General features: G+C 50.3%; 1 protein-coding gene across 3 annotated transcripts; it reads right to left on the reverse strand.

Annotated features, from left to right (window-relative positions):
- Nucleotides 1-87: 87 nt before the first annotated feature.
- ACAN (aggrecan) lies at nucleotides 88-27,044 on the reverse strand. 3 transcript variants are annotated; one of them, XM_035554753.1, is made up of 20 exons: nucleotides 26,975-27,044; nucleotides 26,062-26,433; nucleotides 24,839-25,013; nucleotides 24,354-24,481; nucleotides 23,465-23,758; nucleotides 20,931-21,443; nucleotides 20,252-20,426; nucleotides 19,694-19,821; nucleotides 19,256-19,549; nucleotides 18,689-18,883; nucleotides 16,377-18,233; nucleotides 15,767-16,022; nucleotides 15,527-15,706; nucleotides 14,550-15,406; nucleotides 5,515-5,628; nucleotides 2,416-2,574; nucleotides 2,248-2,330; nucleotides 1,864-2,008; nucleotides 1,079-1,261; nucleotides 88-176 (listed from the first exon to the last, which is right to left on the reverse strand). In XM_035554753.1, exons 1-20 carry the CDS (start codon nucleotides 27,042-27,044, stop codon nucleotides 88-90), a joined length of 6,267 nt encoding a protein of 2,088 aa, XP_035410646.1. The 3 variants fall into 3 exon arrangements, with proteins under 3 accessions (XP_035410646.1, XP_035410644.1, XP_050568918.1); XM_035554751.1 differs by having other exon boundaries at nucleotides 15,527-16,022; XM_050712961.1 differs by lacking the exon at nucleotides 5,515-5,628 and having other exon boundaries at nucleotides 15,527-16,022.
- Between the last annotated feature and the right edge of the window lie 484 nt (nucleotides 27,045-27,528).

Below are 27,528 nucleotides of genomic sequence, written 5' to 3' on the forward strand. Positions count from 1 at the left end.
AGAAGAAGAAATCGACTCTGTTAATATAACTGTTCTGTAAAAATCTCTTTCTCTCTCTGTTTGCCCCTCGGTGTCTCTCGCCCCGCTCTAATGGGTGGGTCTGTGCACGGCGCTGCCGCTGGGTCTCGACCGACTCCGGGGGCTCCTCTTGTATAGCCTGCGCTGGTAGCTGGAGGCTGCGGGGGGGAGAAAAGACACCTTGTTGGCAGCACAGACACTGCTTGTCCCGTGCAAAATAAAATCCCTGGGAAAACAAGGGTGAGCACGGGGAGCAGAGCAGGGTGTCCCAGCGGCAGCCAGCACACCACCGTCCCTTCTCTCGCCCCCCAATAGCTGCAGGAGGGTTCAGATGGGGGCAGCAGAAAGAGGGGAGCAGCCTGAGCCCCCTGCCCTGGTGCTTGGCAGAGCCAAGGCTGCATCGAGCCCTGGCTGCCCTGCTGCCTCCTGCCCCTGCTCCCCTTCTCCTCCCTGCCTGGAGCTTTGTCCCCTCCGCCCCGGGACTGCAGCTGGAGCAGCAGCTGGGCTGACACTTGACGGATGTGATTTGGCTGAAGGCGATGACATTGTTGGGAAGCTGCGAGCAGGGATGGGAGCGGGGTGTAGGCAGCCTGGGGATGGGCTGGGACGCCTCGTGGAGAGGGCTGGAGGGCCGAGAGGAGAGGGGCGAGGAGCCCAGCCCCGTCCCTCGGGGCAGCTCTGCCGCTGGGCTCCTGTGCACTCGGCAGCGTGCTGGGACGGGGGGACCCCGGGCACAGTGCCCTGCTCCTGTCCTCTGCTGATGCCAGAGCTCACCACTGCAGGAGTGTTCCTTTTTCTTCCCTAAGTAGCCTTGGCTCTTATTAAGCTCCTTTTTCCCCTTCCTACAGCCCTATCTCGGGAAAACTTCCAGCAAGACAAGGGACCAGGGCATCCCTCTGGCTCGGAGCTACCCTGACCCCATGGCGGTGCCACCCCTGCATCAGCCCCAACCCTCCCCATCCCCAAAGGGTGGCCGAGGGGGGGAAAGATTTGGTCAAAGGCATCCCCCTCTGACATCCCACGGGATGGGGCTGTGGGGATTGGGGCAGCCAAGACGTACGGTTTATGCAGGATATCCGCGGCTCCTCCCACTGCCCGTTGGGCTGGCAGCGGATGGTGGGCACGTGGCGCTGGATGTAGCCCTGGTCGCACTGGTACCGCACCAGGGAGTTGATTTCGTAGCGGTCCTTCCTCCGGCCGAAGGTCCTGGCGTTCTCCACCACGGGGGGATCCCCGCAGGCAACTATGGGAGACGGGCAAAGACAGGGAGAGATGGAGGGATCCGAAAGGTTTCTGGCTCATCACCTGAGCCCCAGTGCCAGAGAAGCAGCTGACAATGGGGCGATCATTTATTTTGGGGAGAAACAGATGGGGGTGATACAAAAAAGCGGACTCTTGCAAAAAAAGTTCATAAAAACTTCACCGGAGAGGCAAGTTTACAGTGAGAGCTTCCATGGCAGGGCATGGGGCTGGCATGCAGGAGCAATGCTGCCGTCAGGGTACAGCCCTGCCTGGGGACATGAGGCCCCCGCTCCTCCTGGCTTGTGTTATTCTTTTTCAAGACCTCAGGAATCTTTCTCCTAGAGGCTTGATCAAGGTCAAATCCTAATGCCAATTCCTTCCACCTTTTTGAACACCCCTTGCAGTGACAAATCCATGTTAAGTTCCTCTTTGCTCTCTGCATTGACTTTCTTGCGCAGAAATGAAGCTTCCTGCGAGGAAAACCCCGTTGGACCTGACCCATGGGTTCCCATTCACTTGCACTGGGTGCTCCCAGTGCTGCCCTCGTGCCCTGGCCCCACAGACACTGTCTGAGCCCCCCTCCTTGCTGGTGCAAGGGCTCACCTGTTCCTTTCTTGCACGTGAAAGGCAGGTGGTAGTTGCAGGGGACGTCGTTCCATTCGCCTTGCTCGTGCCAGATCATCACAACGCAGTCCTCACCCGCGGCGAAGAAGTTATCGGGTTGGTTGGGCCGCCAGTTCTCAAATTGCTGGGGAGAGAGGAAAGCCTTTTACCTGGAGCCAAGCCCTCCCTTTTCTCCCGCTGCCTCTCCTCCCCTCCTTTGTGTCCCCTGCCTTTTATCAGGAGAAACCACGGGCTGCCCACACCGCTTCTACAGCGACTATTTCTACCACCGTGGGGCCCAGCCTGTGGCTCTGTTTCACGAGAGGCTTGGAAATGCCAGGGGAACCCTGCTCCTGTGCCCCCTGGCCTTCCCCAGGGACTCACCAGTGAGTGCCCGTCGGACCAGCGGAAATCGTTCTCCACGGCTCTGTCACTGAGCCCGATCCACTGGTAGTCCTGCGCGTGGCCTGCGAAAACCAGACGGGGAGAGAAGAGTGGGTGGTGGCTCCCCACGGCTCGCTGCAGGTCCTCCACGTGCCCCCCAACACTCACTGTTCACAAATTCTTGCTCCTCTGGGGTGATGATGCTGCTCAGGTGGGCTTGATGTTCTCGGCACCTGGTCTCCGCGTCCATCCACGTCTCCCTCTCTTCAAAGTGCCTGTAGCAGTGCCCCTGGAACTTGGTCCAGCCGTCCTCGCAGTTCTCCAGGTCTGAAACACACAAGGGTGTGATGACAAGGAGTTGGAGCGTGAGCCGGGAGGCCTTCCAACTCACCTGCTGGCAGCTCATGCGCTGATGGCACAGGACAACACACGGTCACTGCCACTAAAAAGCAAACCCTGACAGGGGTGTCTCTCTGACATCCTAGGGAAAATGACAGAAGACATCGAAGAAAAATGCAGAAGAGAAGGGAGCCTGTGTTGAAGGCCCTGTATTTGCCATAGGGTGACCAGTGCTACTGGAAATCTTGAGTAACACAGAGTTATTGCTGAGCAATTCCATCCTCGTTGGTGTCTGGGCTTCTTGAGGAGCTGGCCCAAGCCACAACCCTCTTTTCTCACTTGTGTTGGCCTGCAGAGTTTTCTTGCTTTGGAAAGCATCTCCAAAACCCGAATCCCAGAGCCAAGAATCGACATTCGCATGTTGAAAAGGAAAGGGGGGAGGAAAGCCTGGGTTCAGGTGGTCACATTGTTTGCTGTGGTTCTGGGTTCTGAGGAAAAGGAAACCTACCCAGATGGAGAAAAGAGAGGGGGCAGGAACTTACCGTGGCAGAGACAGAAAAGGAAATCTCAAGAAAAAGTCTTGGAAACTGCGAGAAAAGGACAAAAATGTCTCAACTTTTTGAGTGTCTTTTACCACCTGAGAAACTTTGAAGAGTTGAACCAACTGATTATAAAAATAAAACCACAGATGGGGAGAACAGAGGTGAACGGAGAAGCCACCACAAAAGTAGCTTTCACAAGCTTCCATCGAACACAACAGCACACTTCTTCTCCACGTGCCTGAAGGAAACGAAGGCAGACACAGAAATGGTGCTATGGTGGCACATGAGACTTGGGTTTTGGGCAGGAGCAGCCACTGGCTGGAGATGGTGTACCTCTAGGGCCTTGAATGAGCTCTGCCACATCATTTTTTTTCAGTACCTACGTTCACAGGGATGAGCTTTCCCTCTGCTGTCCATGAAGAGGGAGCAGAGAGAGCCGTACTACTCTGGTCGGAGAGAAGTCTGGTAGAGGTGAGAGCAGAAATCGAGGACACGCCAGGATGGGTTTAATGTCAGCCTTGCAGATGCATGACCTCCCACCCTTTCTCAGCCACCTCCTGCTCTCAGAGCGGTGAGATTTCATCAGTCCTCGTGCCTCTCTCCCTTCCCAGTAAGGTTTTCTGTGCTCAGTTTCTTTCTTCTGTTGTTAAACTCAGTAGGTCAAAGCACGGTCACCTTCAATCACACGAACTCCTGCTAATCCACCTTTCTGTCTCCTTCCAACTGGGGACTGCAGGTGCTTCATAGGTGTTGGAAGGGTTTAAAATGTTTTCTGTCCTCCTTAGCAGATCAGATGGATTATCTGGAAGTAGCTGAAGCTCTAAGGATCCTTGGTCTCTGCAGGCAGACCACTCGCATGAGGTGAGCAGACATTGCTCTGTCTTTTGAGATTTAAATATACTTTTTTCCAGCTGCTTGAATGTCACCTCTTGTCATCACAGCCCGGGGATGGGACAGCACATGGCACAGAACCTCAGCAGGACATTGCCTCAGAGAAAGGCCGCTCTTTCCTACACAGCTGTTACTTATGGGAAAATATGACAGCAATCGTCTCGGAGAAGAACAACAAAAAGCTTTTTCCCTGGTAGGGACACTGTCGTGGTGATAGGAAGGACTGACTAAGTGCACAGATGGCAGAGATCACCTGCAGTGTCCCGGTGCTCTTGGAGACCAATAGATGTCAGAGAAAGGAAGACTTGCCACATGGGAATAATCAAGATTTGCATTCACCACTGAATTTGGGGCATTGATTTCCTCTTGCATGTCCCAGGCTATGGGCCCCAGGCATCGCGAGCCCATAAATCACAGAAAAGAGGAAATTAAGGCTGGCTTGGACCAAACAAGTTTATAAGCGGCTGCAGGGTAGGCATCTTCTGGCAGAACAAAAGACAGCAGGGAGGAGTAAATCAGGAGCTGATTAGGTTTCATTAGCAAGGAGACATAAAGACAGCATCATTATTGCCCAGACGGTCCCAAAATCCTGAGCCTTCTTCTTATGGTCTACTCCATATGTTCATAATGAAAGCAGAAAGAGAGATGCAGACAGGTGAGGAAAAAATCCAACGTGTGTTATTATTACTTGTGTCAAGGTGAGTAAGAAATTGCAAACTTATTCCTCTTGTTTGAGCAAGGCAGGGGAACTTCCCCTCAGTTAAGCTGACAAAAGTTTGGGCTTTCATCAGCTTTAAGAAAAAAAAATGTATTTTTTCTTTTCTTGTAGAAACAAAAAGAAGTATTAGTGCAGGTCAAAGTGTGCCTCATTTTGATGTGAAAGTAGGTTGCTTCATGTTTTCTCAAAGACACATATTCCCTGCTGGTTTTGCCATGGGAAGCCGCGATGCAGAGATGACAAAAATGTCATGCTGTGTCAGATCGGCGGAGGGTCCTGGAGTGAAGGAGGCTTCTCTCAGCTGCATCCTCACAGAGTGAAACGCAATCATTTCACATGGCTCGCTTGAAGCATCCTTCCATGAAATTCCAGTCTAGCAGAGACAGCTTGCCTGGGGTGAAGATGTACTCAGATGTTCCCCTGCTGTTACAGATGAACAGGAGGACCCTTGAGCCAACGAGACAGTGACTTCTGTGACCAGCACCACTACAGTCTGTACGGAGCTCCACCAGAGAAACTGAGCAAGAGAAAGCTGAAGAAGACGCCAGAAGTTCCTGCTCAGGGATCTTAGAGAACACACTGCCGTGATGAGCAAACTAATCAGAATATGTAAGCAAAAGGCTCAAAACGTTCCCCTGCTGTACTCCAAGCTGCTGTTAGAGGTTAGCTAACGGAGATGAGGGCTGACGGGAGCACCTGGGATCAGCTCTTTGGGGTAGGGTGGGAAGGAGGTGATGTAGCTGTTAGTAAGATTAGCTGAAGCCAGGTAGGCCGTACCGATCTCACACAGGTCCCCTCCGTAGCTGGGAAGGCATAAGCATTTGAAAGAGTCGATGCCATCAGCGCAGGTAGCTCCGTTCAGACAGGGGCTTGAGTGGCACTCATCAGTGTCTGCAAGAAATGAAGGGCTTCCATTAGGGCTCTGGGCAGGGAACTCCACCGACAGGAGAACTCGTTTCCTTGCTTGTTTAGGGAGTACCAGGTGTTCTGGGGGAACCTGGGAGTCGTTAGGTTCTTATTTGGAAGCATACTGCCACTGCTGCTGCTGGAGGAACGAAGGCAAGAGGCCCGACCCACCCTATGAGGAGGATGTTGTTTTGGTGTCACTTGATGGTTGAACACCGCTCTGGAGATATCAAGACAGCCTCAGCAAGACATACATCTGATACACAGCACTCAGCCTCTTTGATAGCTAGGGTAACTCTTTCTTGTCTACCATCTCTGCCCAACGGATGGAACATGCAAACTTGTGGCCGTCTCCACCAGTTATGTGTATATGAGGAAGAATGTGGACTTCTCAAAAGTGAGAAAAACATTCTGAAATAGATGTCTATCATCTCCCAGCTGGCATTCCTGGAGCCAGTGTTCCCTACTAGTTTCTTCCTAACCTTAATTCAGATGAAGTCCCAGGGCAAGTAATCTCAGTGAAGCTAAGTGCAGGGAAGAAAAGAAGGGCATTCAGAGGTGGTTCAAAGGCCCTCAGCCTTTTCCTTGTGAGGATTTTAGGACAGCCTCTTCCTCGGTGAAGAACACTGGAGTGTAGTGCCATCCTCTCTGGACCTGTCCACACTATGCACTTTCTTGCTCGTGATGGGTCTGGAAGAAGCTGTAGCTCTTTCCCAGCTGTGGATTCCCTCATGGTGGTGGAAACTATTCCTATTTCCCCATCTAGAGCAGCTCTTAAGATTCCTTCTGCTTTTCCACAGGTGAAAAGAGAAGTTGGGATGGGAAGAATTCAGCCCCCAGCTCTCCAGTGTTCCTCAATCTGTAATTTGCACAAGCCTGGGTGGTAAGTGCCATTGTTTGGTAGCACTTCCATCCTCTATCATCTCAGGGAAGAATGAAGGAGACATGGATGCTCTGAAGAAGGCCATGTGTGGGCAGTTTGTATCTATATGAGAAAATGTAATTTGTGCTGGAATTAAAGTTCTTCTCCTAGTATCTCTCCATACCGAGCCTTAATCCTACTTATCAACCTTTGGATTCAGAAGGAAAATCATTCAGAATGGAAAGATCTCAGAGATGTTCAACTAAAGAAACAAGACTAAGGAAGAAAGTGGGAGCATACCATGCAGGTTAGGTTAAATGATGATTGATTAGCTCTTCATGTGAGATAACACTTCTTTCTTTCACACTCAGAAGAAAAGTAACTCTTTAAAAGTGCTGACTAACTTCCCATGCTCTTCTTGTGGATCAGAGGGGTTAGTGAAGAAACATTCGAAGATGATGAAAATGGTGGCTGTGGAAATACCAGAGCAGAGCAGTGACTCTTCAAGGTCTGTGTTCTTCTGGTTAGGGCATTTTCACTCTGATACTGTCTCCCTGCAGAACAGTGGCCCAGTTGCTCAGTGTCCCCAGACATATGAGAGCAGACACGTTATACCCGATGTGAATGTCTGGTTGCTCAGTGGCCAACGTCTGATTATGTCAGCTAAAATATGGCATGCTTTGTAACGTGCCTAAGAAATGCAAAACATTCTTCCTGACCTTGGATGGTAAATCGATTCGTGCTTTGGAGCATGAGGATTGTCATCTTTATTCTAGGCTGCGTCACTGTGAGCAATGTAATCGTTCCTCTGAAGGCTGATGGACCACTTCAACCAGTTCTGTAGTTAGTTCTTCACTGAGAGAAGGCATTTCTTCCTCTGATTGCCCTTCTAAATAATCGTGAAAGATTTCTGGATTTCTATATTCACTGCAGCATGAAGAAAACTGAAGATCCTATCTCCAGGACACTAATAAGTCGGGACTTTCCAGAACATAATGGAGGTCATGGGCCTGGTAGAAGAGAGAAGCTGCACTTGGCCGGCTCTTGCTTATCAGTGACACTTGGAGTTCTTAGAAGACAGAAAGCGTGAAGGAAAATGAAGCATCCTGAGGGATGATTACAGCTCTAGAGGTCCCCCCAGGCTTCCAACAGCAGTGGCAGCAGACAGTTGTACTGATTCCAAGGGGCTCCAGCTGAACAAGTAAGGAAAGGCTCTCCTTTGTCCATTAGGCTCCATCAAGGGGAAAGCACACCACAGAAGTGGGAACAGAGCACTAAAGCAAGAGCTAAAGCAGAATATTTAGTGGGGAATAATGAGTCTTCAGTCGTCTTTGGCAACGTGGACTAAAACTTGGTGCATCCGAGATCTCTTCTGAGATGCGTGAGACCCACTGCGAGTTGTTGCCATCCCTTGGGCTAGAGGAAGAGGGAGCAGACACACACATGCAAATTCGTTGCCACAAATCTCCAGCTGGGAAATAACACTGGGGCAGAATTTCCTTTTACAGATAGTGTATATAATATGACTGCACATATTATATAGGCTGTAAAAACAAATCTCTGCGTACAATATATATGTTATATATATCTCCATACATACACATATATATCTGTATATATCACACAAAGAGAAAAGGTGTGTACTCACAGGTAGTAAAGGAAAAACAGGCAACAAATAAAAGTGAGACTTTTTCTTTTCTTTTTTTTTTTTTTTTTTTTCCCCCCCAGAAGCATGCTGCAAATGGCTGTAAAGAAGACATTTTAAACACATGATGATCACAAATACCAAACTCCCCCTTCAGCCTGTTTGCTGTTGGGACAGTGACTGTGCCTCCATCTGGATGCAGGATCACCTCACCAGGCTGATATCAGGAAACTTAAACATGTCAGTTAGCTCGGAGGAAGTGTTGCTGATTCTGGTCCTCCCAGAAAATCTGGTCTTTTAGAAAAGTAAGCTTTAAATGGTAAGATTGGCAGCCATGGTGCCTCTGGAAACCCTGGCAAGCCAGTTTGTGGGTGGTTCTAGGATATCGCATCAAAGCCATGGGATTTATGGGAGGTGAGAACTCCAGTGAAAAGAATCCCATCTATCACTCAGCGCCTGGCTTTTTTCTTCTTAACCTTTTCTATGCCAGAAATGCATCCGCTTCCCCAGAGTTTAGGGCTAGGTGAGGTCAGCACATCACTGTGCCCATCACCAGCTGGCTGAGAAGCCTGCGGCACGCACGAGGGCAAGCTGTGCTCAGCAGGGGCCAGCCCCAAGCTCCACAGCACCGGCTGCCCCCTCCCTACCTCGCCACCCAAGGGTCTTACGCATACGTGAGCTGTTTATTTGCTTGGGTGAGCAGTCATTCTAAAGTCAGCTTTGCTTTGAGGTGCAGCTCAAGAGCTTATCAAGCAACAAGAAGAGATTCCTGCTATTATTACCCGGCGCTAACAAAGGACAACTGATGTGGCATGGGATGCAGAACAGAGGCAGCCCCTGGCTTTCAAGAGCTTCAGCTATGAAACAGAGGCAGAGAAGAAAATGTTTCGCAGTGCCAAGAATAGGAAGCCCATTTAGAACATGTTATTAACTCACTTCTCGAGGATAATGCAAAATCAACAACTCTTTGCGAGATGATTTGCACTGCAGTTAATATCACCCAGAAGTTGCAAAAGATTATTCAAACCTATTGTCACAAGAGTTTCTATTTTACAATATTAACTGGACCTAAGGTCTAACTTTTGGATTTTTTTTTTTAAATGAAACCAGAAATTAAAACAAAGAAATCTAATGTAAATAGGCTCTTGCATCTGGAAGATGTAAACTGTTGGCTGGCAAAAGCAAGGGGAGTTGCAGTGTTACAATGAAAACTTTGAATTTCCTTCACCATTTTCTTCCTAAGATTTCTCTTGCATTGCCAGACACTTACTATATTTAGTCAGTACTATTTTCTTTTGATGCAACTAAATACAGCAGAAGTATTTGCCCAGTGTCTTTGAAGACAATGTGCTGTACTAGATCATGGAAACTGGAAAGAAAAATCCTTTAGAAATGAAAGAGAAATAGATTGGTCCTGGTTTTGCTCAGAAGGCAAATGGCATGCAAAAGTGAACGCACAGTGAGAAGGGACTACTTTCAAAATCCTTCATCCCAAGCTAGGAAGACAATGCTAGAGACAGTGCTAACACTTCTTAAAATGGTGCAGTCTCTGCATTTCTCCCAATGGCAGCCTGGATCGATGATAGCAAGAATATCCATCAAATAAGGCCAACTTTGCACTTAAAACATTTCCTGGGGAGAAGCAGCTTGCAAACAGACAGGATGCTATCACCCAACTCCTGAAATAAACTGTGCAGTTTTACTGAAGCTCTAAGTGACTGGTTTAGAAACACACTCTAGGATTTAAACTGCTTTTGTTCTGCAGAGAGGAAAATATAGGACTGAAAGGCAAGGCATTTTCAGGATGTCCAGCTGTCCCTGTTGGGCCTCTCACCTGTTCTTTATAGAATCCTGTGTGTTCATCCAAACAGGGATTCAGAGACCAGACACAACATTATCTTCTAGAGGCCAAAGGAAAAAAAAATCCAGGTACAAATTAAATTTGCTTTTCAGAGACTCCAGGGAAGTTTGAACTGATAACTCAGAGAAGGAAAACATTTGAGCAATTGTAGAATGACTTCTACAAGAAAAGAATAGGAGGAGCTGGAGAAAACAATTCCCTCACATTTTAAGTAAAGTACCAGCATTGAACATCAGGTAGCCAGCTAGTGACTTATGATGAGGAATTACGTTCTGAAAAGAATTAACTTTAATGATTAAACCACATCCTCCACGCAGTGGAAGGGCAGATATTGGCACAGCCTGTTTCTAGGAGAAGCTGCCAATCTGCTGGGATGTTTGATTTGTCCAACACTCCCATGGAAGGAGAGCTCAGCAACTTTGAGCATCTCTGCCTCCAAAACGTTGTGTGTAGAAGTTAACTGATGGATATAGAAGACTATTCCAGGGCTGTAGGCTGCGTCTTCAGAGAAAGGTCTGAATTAAGCAAATAAAAGCTTGATGCAAAATGCACAGTGTGTCCAGGAGACATCAAATCATCTGGGTGGCCATTAATGGTTTCTGATTTTGCTCATCTCTCAGCCAGGACTGGAAGCTCCATTTCCTTCTTGAGAATGTACACTCCTTTCCACACTGGGTGAAGCATTATGAACCAGGTGAATGATTTTTAGACATTTTTCTTCTGGTATAGTCTTCTTTAAACCAACAAAGCATTATCCCTTGGATTTCCAGGGTATGAAGAAGGAGGAAACCTCATCAAGACCTTTCTCCCTATGACTTCTAACCTTCAGCTGTGCTGGGGCCCTAAGCAGCAGGCTCCGTGAGTTCATTTCACCAGAGACAAGCAAAACTTAACATAAATTGCTGCCATTTCAGCACATTTCTATTTTCCCCCCTGACCTGAATGAAGTTGTTAAGTCATTGGCTGGTCGGAGTGCTCCAAACCACAGCCTCTCACTGAAGCGCCAGCTTGCTTTTCTCAGCTAATAATTATTTGTCTTCAAATGTTACCAGAAGCAAAAAGACCCACTGAGTTGGCAAAACTCTAGGCGGAGAAGCCAACTCTATGGACAGTTCTTCAAGCTGTAGGCTCGTAGGGTTCCTGTCCTCATGGAGGAGTCAAACTGCTGACTAAAGACATGTGCAGGCAAAGCCTTCAATTTGGTTAAAAACTAAAGAATACTGGCATGCCAAGCGTTAATTTCTGGTCTTCGTGTGCTTCTGGCTCTATCCTTCAGAGAGAAGTAGGGACTACAGCAGAGCAGAAAAATATCATTCTTCTGAAATCATCCCACTAAGAAGGCTGCTGAATCTAACTGGAACACTTAAACGACAGGACAGGAGCCCAGCAGCCGCGTGCCCCCTGCTCCTCACTCCATGCTCCTTTTGTAAGCTGAACTAGCTTCACCCGTGCTTCAATGGTAGGCAAAACTCATTGCATTTAACGGGCAACCATTACACCCTATGAGCTCTGAGCACAGCATAAGGGACAGGTATTAGAACTGGTCTTTTTGCAAGAGGTAAAGTCAAAGACCAGGAAGCTTCAAGTAGAAAGGGAGCCACAGCACAGGAAATACTATTTTGGGTTCCAACCTGTGGTTCTTCCTTGTAGATTTTTTCATGTTCACGATTCCCAGTGCAGTGGGAGGAGTAGTTGAAGCAAAAGATCTGTGAATATTTTTCCTTCCTCCCCTTCCTTCTGCCATCACTTTGCTTTTCTGCAGGAGTTTCCCCTCGGTGCAGAGGTGCTGCACATTCACGGTCAGTACGCTTTCTTGCTGCCTGGATGAGCCTCGTTCAGACCCCAACCTGGACTGCGTTTCACCCTGAAGGGATACTGCTGCGAAGCTCACTGACCAAAATGTTCTCTCACCCTAGAATATCTTCTGGGGGAGCACCAACCAAGCACGTGTCCTGAAGCTCTTCTCTGGTTGATCAGGAATCCGCAGTTAAGCTTCACGCAGTGGTCGCTTACCTCTATCTGTCACCTGCTTAGAAACCCCAGCTGCCGGAGCATCATTCCCGTGACTCATGAATACACAACATGTTCCAGTTTTGGAACATTTTTCAAACTTCTTCACACATGAACTGCCGAACACATGGTTTTTCTTTCTAAATACTTCACAAGAATGTTGGCTAACAAATGCTCCGCAGAATCTGGCAATCGCCTTGTGGGTAATTTATAAAAAGAATAAGCAGTGAAATAAAACCATTCTTTGGGGCCAATTTTTTTTTTTCTTTCGCTGAGCCTCACTGGCTGGTTCCTTTCCTTTCCCTCGCCTCCGCCTTTGCTGACTTGTTTTTACCTCCAGGCTAGGACGTGGCAGTGAGCATGGCCCAAAAGCAGAGCTCGTTAGGTGTGCTAAGAAGTTTTTTGGGTACGCAGTTCCCAAGCCCCAGGCCCTGGGACTACCCTACTGCCTTGCCCTCGCCCATGCCTGCAGCATCTGCTCTGCAGGGGCTCTGCAGGGATGGGGGACCTCAGATGCGTGGGACCAGGGCTGAACAAAGCTCTACAATTACCTGGTGTCTCAGAGAGATGCAGAGGGAACTCATTCAAACTACCTCGAGGATGGAAGCAAAGTTAGAAACTGGGCTGAGCTTCACAGAGCCCTGCATTTACAGACCCTTGCCAAATCCAGAGCTGCCTGTGCTGCAAGCTGTGGATTAACCAGTCCGGGAGGTAAGATGGGAAGGGGGCAGGATGAATATTACTTCTGCTAGAAGGAACTGAGTTGGTCTCTTAGCAGATACTTTTTGTGCCATGCTTCTGCAGAGTGGCCAATGTGAAGGTGCAGCCCATTCAGAACCGTGATGCACCTAAGCACATGTAGGACCTTTATACCACAGCACAAGCATGAATGGTTTTGCAGTGGGGCCCATGCCCTAGAACCTGCTACTGGCAGCCGCAAAGCGAAACCAAGCCATGGCCAGGGATGTCGTGGGACATCCTGTGTTACTGGGCTCCTTCCTGGCCAAGAAGCAGCAGCTGGCAAGCATGACAACACCCCTGCTCTTCTTCTCCTTGTAGCATCCTAATGCTTCCACGGCATGTCAGCACTGCTTGGTGGATGGTTGTCAGAAAGCTAGCGAAGCATTTTCACCATACAAGGCTACTCAGATTTAAATATTGTATCTGTTTATACTTGGCAGCAGTGGGTCCTGCTAAAGCACCAAAAAGGGGCAGGGTGGAGGGAAGCACATCTATCAGCGGGGCTGCCAGAAGGCAGCGCTGGCTTGCTGTGAGCATCGCCTCGCACGTTTTGCCCGTTTGCACTGCAGAGAGCAGCACAGGACGCAGACCAGAGGGTGGCCACGCTCCATGCCAAAGGGCAGCACAAAGACAGGAGCAGCGTGCCCGATGGAAATGTCACACCCAGCAGTGACAAAGCGGAGAGTGGAGATTTTGGTCCCCAGCTGGCTTGTTTTGCCTCTCAGGCCCTCGGCACTGCGCAGCAGCTGATGGCCAGCCTGCAGCCGTGGAGCAAGTGCTTGGAAACACCCGGCGGTCCAGGCAGCAAGTCAGCACATCATGGAAAGAGAAACAAAACAGGGCAGAGGCTCGCAGCCTGCCTTATCCAACTTCTCAGCCACGTCCCTCAGCCAGGGTGGAAGTCTCCAGCGGGTGGAGCCGTCTTCGCTTTAGTTTCCACATGAGAAGAAAAAAAGATGTTGTTTTCTTTAGATGATAGCAATGGCTAAGAGCAATTTCAGATGGGGCGTGAATGCCTTGGTGCCTTCCCCAGCCATATCACACCCAGTGGCTCTCGCCAATCATTCACAGAATACTCTTTTTCCAGCCCCCCCTCCAGCAGCACGGAGGGGAGATCCCACCTACATGCCGGTGGTCAGCTGTGGACCCGGGGGGCAGAAGCAGATGATGCCCCTGCCGTGTTCCTGGCAGCTCCACCAGGCTGCTCATCGGGGCTGGGCTGCAGCTGCATCCACCAGGAGCAGCAGCTCGGAGGAGCGCCCGATGCCTCCTACAAGGTGCAGCAGGGGAAGGCCACCTGTGCTTCTCCTGGTGCTCCCCTTGAGCTGGTCCCCAGCTGCTCTCCCCGGTAATGGCAGGAGGGAGGTGCAGAAGGCTTCTGGGGATGTGGTTACACGGGCTGGATAATTAGTACCTATCCAACACAGCCTGTTAAGACAGAAGCTATTGAACATGACTTGGTTTGGTGCCTCGTGTGCTTGTGTTGCTGCAGTGTGACACAGGAGCATTCCCTGTGCAGAACAGTCCCCGTGGTCAGGGCGTTAAACACAACTTTCTTCGGGGACACCAATAATTGCTGCATGAGGGACTGAGACCGTGAGGTTTCAGCTGTTAATGCATGGTGGAACCCGCCCATTTTTATGTCTTCCCACCATAATGATGTTCTTCTTGAGTCTCCTTATGTGTTAATGCTCTTTGCTGTAGAAGAAGCAAAAAAGTAACAGCTATGCCCCCTCCCTCCCTCCCCTTCCCTTCCATAGTGTTAGGATTAGGAGAGGGCACAGTACCTTCTGTAGTGGGTCCTAATGCCTCGATGGCTTCTTGTGAGGCTTGAGGCAGAGCAGCAGTAGCGGTGGCTGACAGAGGGGGGTTGTCCAGGACAGCAGCTGTTTCTGTCTCTTGTCCTGATGCCGCAGGAGTGGAGGGCTCTATTTCGAGCTGAGCCTCTTCAGGGCTCCTGGGTCCCTGCGTTAGCTCAACATCTGGAGTGCTGGTACTAATTACAACGTCTGGGACAGAGGTTTCCCCCGAAACGCCTGTGACTGAGTGTGTCGCAGCTCCCGATGTTTCATCATGAATTTCCTTTCCCTCAGGAGCACCAGAGGGCTCACCACTGGCCAGAGATGTGGCAGCAGTTTCCATATTAACAGCAGGCAATGCAGATGTTTCCCCACTGGTTTCATGGAGAGTGGAGGCTTCTATGCTGATCTCAGGATAGGCAGATGTTTCACCCCGGGCTTCTTGACTTGGGGGTGTTTCTATTCTAATTTCAGGAAAGGCAGAAGTTTCCCCACTTACTTCTTGAATGGTGGATGTTTCAATGCTAATTTCAGGATAGGCAGAGGTTTCACCCCTGGCTTCTTGTCTTGTTGATGTTTCTATGCTAATTTCGGGAAATGCAGATGTTTCCCCACTGGTTTCATGAACAGTGGACGTTTCTATGCTAATCTCAGGAAAGCCAGATGTTTCACCTCGGGCTTCTTGACTTGTGGATGTTTCTATTCTAATTTCAGGATACGCAGACGTCTCACCACTAATTTCATGGGCTGTTGAAGTTTCTACACTAATTTCAGGAAATGCAGATGTTTCGCCACTGATTTCGTGGACTGTCGAAGTTTCTATGCTGATTTCGGGAAATGCAGATGTTTCGCCACTGATTTCGTGGACTGTCGAAGTTTCTATGCTAATTTCAGGCAATGCAGATGCTTCCCCACTGGTTTCATGGACTGTGGAGGCTTCTATGCTAATCTCAGGAAAGCCAGATGTTTCACCCCTTGCTTCTTGACTTGTGGATGTTTCTATTCTAATTTCAGGAAAGGCAGAGCTTTCCCCACTGATTTCATGGACTGTGGATGTCTCTATGCTAATTTCAGGGAAAGCAGATGTTTCTCCACTGGTTTCATGGACTGTGGAGGCTTCTATGGTAATTTCAGGGAAAGCAGATGTTTCTCCACTGGTTTCATGGACTGTGGAGGCTTCTATGGTAATCTCAGGAAAGCCAGATGTTTCACCTCGGGCTTCTTGACTTGTGGATGTTTCTATTCTAATTTCAGGAAAGGCAGAGCTTTCCCCACTGATTTCTTGAATGGTGGATGTTTCTATTCTAATTTCAGGAAAGGCAGAACTTTCCCCACTGATTTCTTGAATGGTGGATGTTTCTGTGCTAATTTCAGGAAAGGCAGAACTTTCCCCACTGATTTCTTGAATGGTGGATGTTTCTGTGCTAATTTCAGGAAAGGCAGACGTTTCCCCACTGATTTCTTGAATGGTGGATGTTTCTGTGCTAATTTCAGGAAAGGCAGACGTTTCCCCACTGATTTCTTGAATGGTGGATGTTTCTGTGCTAATTTCAGGAAAGGCAGATGTTTCCCCACTGATTTCTTGAATTGTGGATGTCTCTATGATAATCTCAGGGTAAGCAGATGTTTCACCCCGGGCTTCTTGCCTTGTAGATGTGTCTATCCTTATTTCGGGAAATGCAGATGTTTCTCCACTTACTTCCTGAATTGTGGATGTTTCTACACTAATCTCAGGATATGCAGATGTTTCCCCACTGATTTCTTGAATTGTGGATGTTTCTACACTGACCTCAGGATATGCAGATGTTTCCCCACTGATTTCTTGAATTGTGGATGTTTCTACACTGACCTCAGGATATGCAGATGTTTCCCCACTGATTTCTTGAATTGTGGATGTTTCTACACTAATCTCAGGATATGCAGATGTTTCACCACTGGTTTCATAAACTGTTGATGCTTCTATACCTCTTTCTGGCAGTGCAGATGTTTCTCCACTTAGTTCACCAGATGCAGAGGCCTCACCGCTTGGCCCAAAACCATAGGGAAAGGTGACAGCTGCTTCCCCACCCAGTTCCTGTGAAACCGTTGGTCTTGTCACAACTTCTACTAAATCAGAAGTGACTAAAGTGACTTCTGGAAGTCCTGAGACCTCCCCGCTGATATCAGTCACTGCTGAAGGTTGTCCACTTACATCTGTAGCTCCAGAAATGTCTCCACTGAAATACGGGACCCCAGATGGCTCTCCACTGAAGTCTCCTGTCCCTGAAGGAAACCCACTAGACTCCACGGCTCCAGACACTTCTCCAGATAGTCCTCTGTCTCCAGAAGGAAATCCACTGATCTCCATCACCCCAGATGGCCCTTCTCCCACTTCTTGTGCAATTGATGTCTGCGTTACAACTTCTACCAAAGTGGTATCCACAAGAGAGACCGTAGGAAAGCCAGAGGTGAGTCCACTTTCCTCTCCAGAAGGTAGGCCGCTGGTGACATCCACACCAGAGACTTCTCCACTGCCGTCGATGACCCCGCTTGGAAGTCCGCTCATCTCAAGCACCCCAGAAACACTCCCGCCAAAGTCCATATGTCCTGAAGGCTGACCACTGACCTCCAAACTCCCAGACGCCATGCCTGATGTCTCTCCACCTCCTGAGGGCAATCCACTGATTTCCAAAATCTCTTTTGCTTCTGCTTCTGCGGTTGAAGGGGTTGTCACTTCCTCCAAGCTGGCATTTATAAAGGTAACGCCTGAGGCCTCACCACTTCCATCACCACCAGAAGTAAGGCCACTGAGGTCCACCCCACCGCTCACCTCAGGTATTCCAGAAGGTTCTCCGCTGACATCCAGCCCCGAGGGGAACCCGCTGAGCTCAGGCACCCCAGAGGGCTCCCCGCTGAGCTCAGGCACCCCAGAAGGTTCCCCGCTGAGCTCAGGCACCCCGAAAGGTTCCCCACTGAGCTCAGGCACCCCTGAGGGCTCCCCGCTGGTTTCAGCTCCTGAGGGCAACCCTCTGGCTCCTCCACTGGTGTCCCACTCAGCAGATGGAAACCCTGATAGCTCTCCTTCACCGCTGACTCCAATTGATCCTTTTCCCTCCTCTTGCCGTCCCGGTGCCGTTGTTACAACTTCTACCAAGGTGGAGTCCACAAGAGAGATGGTAGGAAAACCAGAGGTGAGCCCACTTTCCTCTCCAGATGGCAGGCCGCTGATTAGTTCAGTACCGGAGATTTCTCCGCTAAATCCAGAATGCAGCCCACTGCTTTCAACTCCAGATGGCATCCCGCTAATTTCTGGTATCCTGGAAGCAGACACAGTTATATCTTCCTCTGCAGAAGGTAAGCCACTGATATCAACAGTGCCAGAAGTCAAGCCACTCAGGTCCCCTGAGGGCAGGCCACTTTCTCCAGGTAGAAAGCCACTGGTATGCAGGTCTACAGATGGTAATCCACTTTCTCCAATCCCTGAGTGTTCTCCACTAAGCTCAAAACCTCCAGAAGTTGGTTCTCCGCTTGTATCTGGGACTCCAGATACCCATCCAGATGCTGAAGATTCACCACTGACTTGATGCTCTCCGGATTCAGGGATCTCTCCTGACACTGACACTTCAGTGATGGAAGCATTGGTGCTTGTTTCCTCTGGTATTATGGTAGCTGGAGGAAAAGCAGATGGACTCACTGGAAAAAAAAAAGGAGGGGACAAAGAGAGGGAGATAGGACAATCATTTACTAAATTATTTTAAAGAAGCTATCAACAATTTCATCATTGACTTTACCTCCAAACTGATATCTAATAAAATAATAAAATCACCTTTGGGATAAAGGCACTTGCAAAAATCCTTTGATCCCCTCAAATTTGTTAATGAGTATAATATCTTAAATAACTGTTAACTGCACCACAGAGGTCCCAAGCGCCTCCACGCTTCCCAGCACACTCCTCTGAAATGCACCTGAGGCTGTTATGTGAAGTGCTAACTCCACGATAGGAGACCGCTGAGCTTTCTCTTTGAATCCTTGGATGCATTTGGAGAGGATTCCCTCATGCGAGGACACAGCCTGTTTGTTTTAGGAGTGCCCTGGCCCAACAAGAGCAGCCAAGCGTGACCCAAGAGATGGAGGAGCACCTGACCCACCTGAGAGCAGCGATACGTCAGTTGGGAAGACCTCTGTTCCCCAGGCTGTTTGGTTCTCAATTTCGGTGGAAAACTCCATCTCCACAGTAGTTTCCTCCCCGGAAGGTATCCCCTCCACCCCGGGGATCACTTGGGTCACCATCACCTCTTCTTCAAAGAGTGAGGTAACCCCCTCCTCCTCCACAGATGGCAGAGCTGGAAAAGAAAGATATGGAGGGAGTTTCCAGGAATTCGCATTCTCAGGTGAAGTGGCTGCATGAGGGATGAGCCAGATACCAAAACAATGACCCATGGTGAAAAAGTAGACAAAGACTCTGATAACGGGAGACAGGCTGAGCAGAGAAGTGGAGGCAGAGGGAATTGGGTGAGACTTTCCCTCTGAGGGCTTATCAAGACAATAAAGTAAATACATAATTATGAGGATGTGTCTCTGAGTTCCCAGAAGAAGCAACTCTTTGGTGAATCCGGCTTAGCCCAAACTGGGACCCCGATGTGCCCAAGCTCCCTCATGAAACCCTGTTCCCTGAGCAGGGAAGTATTTATGACCTACGAGGGGTGGAATGGTACCTCTGAAGCAGAAGGCATGATGCCGTGACAGCGGGTCAGGAAATCCCGTCTGGTTGTAGTGCTGGTAGATGGTCCTGACACCAGGCGCATCTCCCCCGCAGGCGGGCCGGGGGCTCACGATAGGATACCGCAGGCTGCCGTCGGCTAACCAGCCAGGGTAACATCTATCCAGCCCCTGCTTCCAGGCAGCGTGGAGCTGCCCAACAGAGGCCAGGGTGGCATTTTGGCTCTCACAGTACTGTTGGGCTTCTTGGAAGGTGAACTGCTCTGGTTGGGTGGCAAAGAACACCTCACCTGAGGGACGATGGAGAAGACAAGCATTAGTCTCAGAACCTCACCACGCTTGGCATCCTGCGGTACGTCTGCCCAACCCCAGACGTGGGGTTGTGGGGCATGTTTTGCTCCACAGCAGAGCTCAGAGGAACGGGGACAACACACCCTTTAGCCTGTCGATGTAGCAGTACACGTCGTAGGTCTCCGAGGCTGGGCGCATGCCATACGACCGCACGCCTGGAGAGCTCTCTTTGTCTCCTACACAGTTACTGCGGGGATTCACGATGGGGTACCTACAGAGGGAAGAGAGGAGGCAACCCAAGGTCAGCCTTATGTGCTCTGGATGAAGGCTCTCAATGTATTTGGGAACAGGACATAAAATCTTCACATTTAGAGGTGCTCAGAGACCCCAGCATGACTTGGAAAAAAGTTTAACCTGCATCTCCAGCTCGGGGCAGTGAATACAAATTTTTCCTCCATTTTTCCTGCAATGTGTCAGTATGCTGTGAGGCTCAGAACTGCAGGATGCTCACAAAGATTATGAAAGGGTTTGGACAGGTTGAGAAGAAAGGTCTATCGGCCACTACCAAATACGATGAGACAGCCTTAGGGCAGCTTTAAATGCTGACGATCAGAGCAGCAGGGCACACTGGAGTGAAGCCTCAAACTCATGTCTGAAAAGTCATTCCAGGGGGTGCCTTGCCCTCGCCAATATTGTTTTACCTGACCGTCTGGTCCCGCAGCCAGCCGGCATCGCACTGATCGAAGCCAGCCTCGTAGGCAGCCTGCAGCTGTTCGGGGGTGGCGATAACCGCATTGTTCTGCAGGCAGGCCTGCTGGGCTTGCACGAAGGAGAGGGCGTATCTGCTGGTGGCGGCACGGTAGTGAAACACCACACCTGGGGGAAGAGGAGACACAGTGAGACAGGGCAACAGGAACCTGCCAAACCGAGATGTATGACCAGATAAGATCTTCCTGATGGCAATGTAAGGACTGCCACCTGTCAAACCCACTTTGATGGAGATCCCTCACTCATTGAGCTCTGCTGTTTTATAGGGTGATGCTCTGAGGATCTCTTTAGCCTTCCTCCAGGATCTTGCTACCTTGACTTCCCCCTTCCCTGGAGCCAGATGTCCATGGGAATGCAGATATGACCACTGCAGCCCCAAGCAGCAGCCACCTGAGCCCCTTCCAGCATATATTGAGGTGGCTCACAGCCCCCTCCTCAGCCCTCCTGTCCCACCTCAGTGGAGGCATTCAGCCTGCCTGTGACCCCAAACAGGCCCACATGCCTCCAGAGAGCTGGGTGCCCTCTGTGGTGGCAGAAGCTCAGATTTTTCAGCTGAATAGTTATCTCTAGAAGAAGCTGATCTTCAGGTGTCTCAGAGTCCTGCTGACTTACCGGTGGGGGAAATGGGCTGCCGGGGAATGAGGGCGACATCAGGGACTGCTGTCACTCGCACAAGATGATCTTCCACTGTGAACGCCGAGGCAGGCTCCAGCCCTGGAGTGGCAGTCACCCCCACCGCCTCCTCCACCGAGCTCACCTCTACCGTTTCGGTGGTGACAGTGGTGACTGAAACCAACGTAGTGACCTCTTCAGGCACAGCCCATACCCCCGTGACTTCCTCTCTGGTCACGTTCTCCTCCCCTGGGGATGATGTCTCTCCTGTGGCAACGGTGGCGAGGAGATCGGGCAGGCCGGTGAAGCCCTCGTACAGCTCCGTGGCAGCGGGGGTGATCTCCATGGGCTCCAGGGTCGCAATGCTGCCGCGGGCCTCCTCCTCGGTAGCGTTGCGGGGCAGGGTCAGCTCCACCTCGGTCTGGGTGACAGTCTGCACGGTGAAGGCACTGCCCAGCTCGCTGCCCACCTCGTCAGTGAACTGCCCCGGGACTAGAGTCTCAAAGTCCTCACCTGCATCACGAGACAGAGCAAAATGACCAGGGGTCAGTCCAGAGAGGTGTGCGGTGCTGGGGCTGCCTTGGAGGAGGAGCTGGGTGTTTGCTGGCTGCGAGGTTAGCAGGAAAATCCTGATGTTCTTGTAAAACACATGGCTTTCCTTTCTCCACTCTATAACAGCCCAGCATGGAGGGCATAGAGTCATGGAATCACAGGATGGTTTGGGTTGGAAGGGACCTTAAAGCCCATCCAGCTCCAACCCCCTGCCATGGACAGGGACACCTCCCACTAAACCAGGTTGCCCAAAGCCCCATCCAGCCTGGCCTTGGATGTTGATGAGTTAGAGGCAATGACTCACCACAGCTGGGAAAGCAGAAGACTTTCCCTGTTCTCCTCCCAGCCCTCGTTCCTGGGAGCATCTTGCCCATATCCAAGTCTGCACTGACCTCTAGTGCCCGCTGCAAGGAATTTAAGGTGGCCGGAGGAAAGCAGGGGACTGGGGAAACCTCCACAACAGGTCTGAGCCCGAGGGAGGTACAGGGAGACACCTGGAGCCTCACACTAAAAGCATGAATTCTCACCAGGATCACTGCCTCCTTCTGCTCTGAGAGGACCTAGGAACTCATCACATACAAGCATGCTTCCTCCATCACCAAACAAATTTCCCCTCCCAAATCACCTTCCTGCAGAAGCCACATCCCTTAGGGGTAGGAGAATGTGCTTGTTGACCCTCCACTGAGAAGGTCAGCCTACAGCAGGTATGGAGGCTTAAAGAGCAGCATCAAGCAGAACCAAGCAGGTCAGGGAGGGATAGAAATGCAGCAAGGCAAGTATCAGCTGGGGAGGGAAAGCTAACAAGACACCGCCAGGCTTTGCCTCTAAGACTGTTGTCCCTGCTCTATTTATTTCCAATTCCATTTTCCTGATAGTTCATTTTAGGTTGTACCTCTTAGATCTTAAAGGATTCAATAAATTAGACAGAGATGTTCAGACAAGGACTGGCTGTACTCAGCAATTTTGAATGCATGCCCTGAGATAACCGGAGGGCTGTGCTGATGGAACCATCTTTGGCTTGGCCACATAGATGGATACCAAGAAGTCTGAGAGGTTTTACAGGGACAGGCACTTGGGCCTTCCGATACACTGAACACACCTACATCTGGGCACAATAGGCCTGAAAAAAAGGGTTTCAAAACACATCTTCTTCTTATCATTTCTGCAGAGATGGAAGCCTTATTCGAATGCTGACCGCTGGCTGCCCTGAGCTGACCGTACACAGCTGTGCTTTGCCCCCTTCTTGCTGCAGGGAGAAGAGTGCAGTTAGAAGAAAGAGGGCATCGCAGGGATGCTCTGCACTTCCCAGGTGCAATTTTGCCCTATTTACAATTGCCAGAGACTGCTGCAGTCTCTGATTTATCCCAGTACGGAAACTAAGTGTCTGCACCACATCACAGCACTAGACAGGGTCAGATCTGTTCTCTCTTCTCTTCTTTTCCAGCATTCAAAGTCCCGTACAAAAAGCACCTGGGCTCTGTTCCATGTCTGCTACCAAAGCTGGAAGGCGTGGGGGCACTGGGGAGCAGAGGACTGTGTTGCTCCCCCCTCCCTGGAGCCTTTCTGCACAGCACAGGCACCCGTGCACTTTCTGGACTCTTTTCTTCCAACCTGAACATAAATGAGGGATTCAGCCCAGGTCCCTTTGCCTCTGTGCTGCTCTGCAGTGACCAGACGCACTGAATTACTACCTGGCAGTGCCTGGGATGAAAAACGACCAGGAGTGGAAAATTCTCTCCTCCATCAACCTGTGTGAATTATTGCAATTAAATTAATTCATGCTCCTAGACTACACTACTGGATGTTTCTTCAAGAAATATTTGGGTAGTCCCTCCCGGTCCTCTTTCAAACCAGAACAGAAAAACCACTGGTGAGCAATAGCGACAAAAGAAAGCACTGGGGACATTTTCAGGCTAACTTAGCTGTGGCCAAGGAGCTGCTCCTTGCTTGCAGGGTACAGAGACATCTCTTACTGCACTCACCGCTGTAGCAGATGGCATCGTAGCGGGAGTGGGGGTGCGGGTACCCCGTCTGGTTGACATACAGGTACACCGTCCGCACGCCCACCAGGTTCCCCCCACAGTTGGGCCGTGCTCTGGAGATGGGGTAGCGGACGCTGCGGTCGGCCAGCCAGCCTGCGCTGCACATGTCCATGCCATCCTTCCAGGCCAGGTACAGCTCCCCCGTGGTGGCCAGCCGCGCTCCCAAGCTGCGGCATTTGTCGAATGCTTCCTGGAAGGTGAACTTCTCGGGGGAGGTGGCGTAGAAGACTTTGCCTGCAAGCAGAGCATCCGTTAGCACAGGGATTCGCTGTCGGGTTTAATCCCAGTTCCCTCTCTTTCCCCTTCCCAAGCCAGAGTCTGGATAAGAGGAAAAATCCTGTGCACTACAGCTGAGCTGCAGCCCCACCTTGTGACTATCTCTAAAGACCAGAAGAAAGGGAGTCTTACGGAGTAGATAACTGAAGGAAAACATATGCAGCTAGCTGGAGTCACAGGGTAAGAGGAGAATAAAGGACAATTTCACTTCTGATGTGCTGAATATTTCATTGGGTCCCTATTATAACCATGGGTGGTGGACACTTCTGGAAATCACAGCCCTGAATGAATGATCAGAGACAAGCAGGATGGCATGGCCTCTGGTGGAGGTTAGTCCAGCTCCACCCTCTGGGCTGCATTAGTCATTTGACATTAAAATCGTCCAACGTCTAACAAAGACACCGTAGAGAACATGCGGCCTGGCTGGGGGATGATGGGTTTTTCATCTTTAACCTGCCATCTTTTAGGCCCTTTGTGCACTGTTGTCTGGTCTAGGCATGAACAGAGCTTTGGCTGCCTCTGCACCTAGGAAGACCTGCCCCCCCAAAATCACCTTGCATTTGCTCTGCATAGCAGTAAACATCATAGGTTTCATCAGTCTCGCGGACTCCGTAGGTCCTCACTCCTGGAAACTCATCCTTGTCGCCGTAACAACGCTCCCGGGGCAGATGGATGGGGTACCTGGGGGGAGAAGGTGCGTGGGGAGATGGGAACGGGACAGGGCAGGGAGATCTGTTGTCCTGCTCTCCCCACCATGGTCCTGGGCTCCATGCCAAGGTGCCTCCTTGTGGGGGCTGAGCCACGCTCGGGGATCTTTCCTTAGCATCTGTTTTGTTCATCAGAGATGAAGGATTGGGGTTAAGCTGTTGTCCACTCAGCTCTCCTCCTAAAGGTCCCTCCCCGGCACGAAAAACCTTGCAGCCCACACCTCCCACTGCACGCCAGCAATTACAAGAACCGCTATTTCACAGCTGCATCCCAACCACCCTCATCCAGCAGTTTATCACAGGACTCCTTCCCTCACAGCCCTGCCCTTACCTGACAGTCTGGTCAGCCAGCCAGCCGGCATCGCACTGCTCGTACCCGTCCTCATAGGCAGCCTGCAGCTGCTCGGGGGTAGCAATGACGGCGCTGTTCTGGATACAGGCCTGCTTGGCCTTCTCGAAGTTCAAGGTGTACCTCGTGGAGATTGCTCTGTAGTGGAACACGACGCCTGGAAAACACAACGGGCATGAGCGGCACGCCTGCTGAGGGGGAACCAGCCCCTTCCTTCCACAGGAGTTAGGGATGCGGAGAAAGGGATGAGAAACAATGGATGTTTGTGTTGATTTTCTGTGTTTTAGCATCTTGAGCCCAGGGTGACTCGGTGGGCACAGCAGGGGCTGTGCTGATGTGTGCATTTGAAGGGTGCAACCCCTTGGTCCTGGTCCTGCTCAGGACCAAGGGTGCCACCGTGCAAACACCCAGGGAATGATAACAGTATTTCATACAGGGCATGCCACTTAAAATCTCTGGGTCATCTGAAAAAGTAAGTTGTGTTTTTGATAAACAGGGGGCTTTACAAGGGAAGGCTCTCTGCACACTCTGGTCTGGCACCAGTCAGGTGGAAAATTCACCAGGAGGCAAAGAGCGGGCTCCCAGCCTGCGCTGTGAGAGGGAAACTCCAGTGCCTGTGACCAGCAGAAAGCTCCTGGTTTCTCCTGCTGTGGTGGAAGCTGTCTCCCTGACTTGCACTGAAAGCAAAACCCATGATAAAGATAAGGATCATAGGAAACTCAGCTTTTCTTATTTTATCCACCTATTAATAGGGTGGGCTTTTTAAGACTGTGGGGAAAGGTTTTCCAGGACAGACCAATTCTCCAGCTGAGGGCATCCCATCTCCTAAAATGTCTGGGTGAATTAAAAGGTTTTGTACTAGTCCTGTTCCTGCTCCACCCCTCTGAGCAATAGCTCAGCATACCCAGCACCACCTCCTGACAAGGGCGTCATCTTGCTGCCTCTGTAACTCACCTTCTGCCAGAAGAGTCATTTTATTGCCATGTATTCAGCCATGAGTCATTTCTGTTCTGTTTAGTCTGGTGCTAACCTGCTGAAATAAAAGCTTGGCCCATGGCTTCTGCTCACTTGCCCATGACCCTATTTGAGGCCTGACCAAAAGGGACGACGCTTATGGGGAGAGCAGCACCTTCCCTGCCCATATATTTCTTCTTCCCTTCTGCCCAGCACGATCCTGGGAGGAAACAGCAAAGGCAGGGTCTCACCTTTTACTAGGACCTCTATTGTGTCTTGCCTGTCCTCAATCCCATACATCACTTCACAGCGGTAAATCCCAGTGTGGTTGGATCTCAGCGCCTTGATTTCCAAGGTGGCATCGGTGGGGATGGCAGGGTAATTGGGCAAGGAGACCACCTCCCTGTACTCCGTGTTGAGACGGATTTTCCCACCGGTGGCCACGAGCAAGACAACTTCTGTTCCATTTGAGAGCTTGCTCCACTTGATCCGTGGGGTCAGGAGAGCACTGGTGTCCTCTTCCTCCGGGATGTTGAAGTAGCAGGGGATGTTCAGGGAGCTTCCCAGGGCAACGCGTAGGGGAGACTGCTCGGGTATCTTCACTTCCAGGCCATCACTACTGTCTGCCAGTTCCCAAACAAAGCAATGGTTACAGAGATAATACACTTCATCCAAAATATCCAGTGCTTCTGTACATCCCGATGCCTGTCTGCTATGAAAACTCCTACCCACATGTTCAGATGAACCCTTTCTGGCCTAGTCTACAGGAAAATACTTTGCAGAAATGTAAGTTACAACAACGACCCCTGCTCCATGGTTGCTCTTGGGAGTTAGGACCAGTGCTGGACGTGGGAATGAGGAGAATGAAGGGCTCTACTACAGTGTGCCTACTGCCCACAACAAGAGATCACACCTGGTAGGGCTGAAAAAAGGGGGAGTGATGAAAGTCCCTTGGTTTCCCCCTAAATCCACCTTTAGCTGAGCTACCTCCCCAGCTCCCCAAGCACAATGACATTGACAGACTGTGGTCGCAGCCACCTGTCAAAGAGCTCTGTGTGTACACAGAGCAAATTTTGGGCACACCTAGAGATGCTCACACTCGGGGATGGGACCTGCATGCAGCACCTTGCTTGGTGCCGACTACCTGCACCCTGTAGCACGTACCTGAGAGCACCACAGAGGTGGCCGCGGTGATGGCTCGCAAACACACAAACACTAGTAGTAAAGTGGTCATAGTTTACCTGCAAGAAACAACACATGAGAAAGGATTTATGACAGCCACATGTCCATGCAGAGCAGCATGCTGCGGCAGGGCAGGGCAATGCTCTTGGCTGCCTCCTGCATGAGGCTGGCCTGGGGAACACAGGAAAGGAGCCCTTGGGCAAGTAAATCAGATGCTCTCTTATGTACAACAGACCTAATTGTCATTGTAGATCACTTATTATATTTTTCTCTTGTTCTTTCTCTTGTGGTTCAGTCTTCCCTGTGGAACAGAAAGACTATTTTCCAACAAATCCTACCAGTTATTTTGTATTTACGCCACAGGGACCGTCACACACACTAATGTTTCACCTCACAGAAGGAGCTGCCCCTCACCAGCATCCTCCATCCAAGCCAGCACTGGCTCTCGGGCCAGATGCCTGGGTGCATTTTGTACACCTTAAAATGCTCTGAAGGGAAATCTGCTTCCATATGGTGAAAAAGCCAAAGGTTACAGT

The sequence above is a fragment of the Cygnus atratus genome, chromosome 11, assembly GCF_013377495.2.
Source record: "Cygnus atratus isolate AKBS03 ecotype Queensland, Australia chromosome 11, CAtr_DNAZoo_HiC_assembly, whole genome shotgun sequence".
In the NCBI taxonomy this organism is placed as follows: Eukaryota; Metazoa; Chordata; class Aves; order Anseriformes; family Anatidae; genus Cygnus; species Cygnus atratus.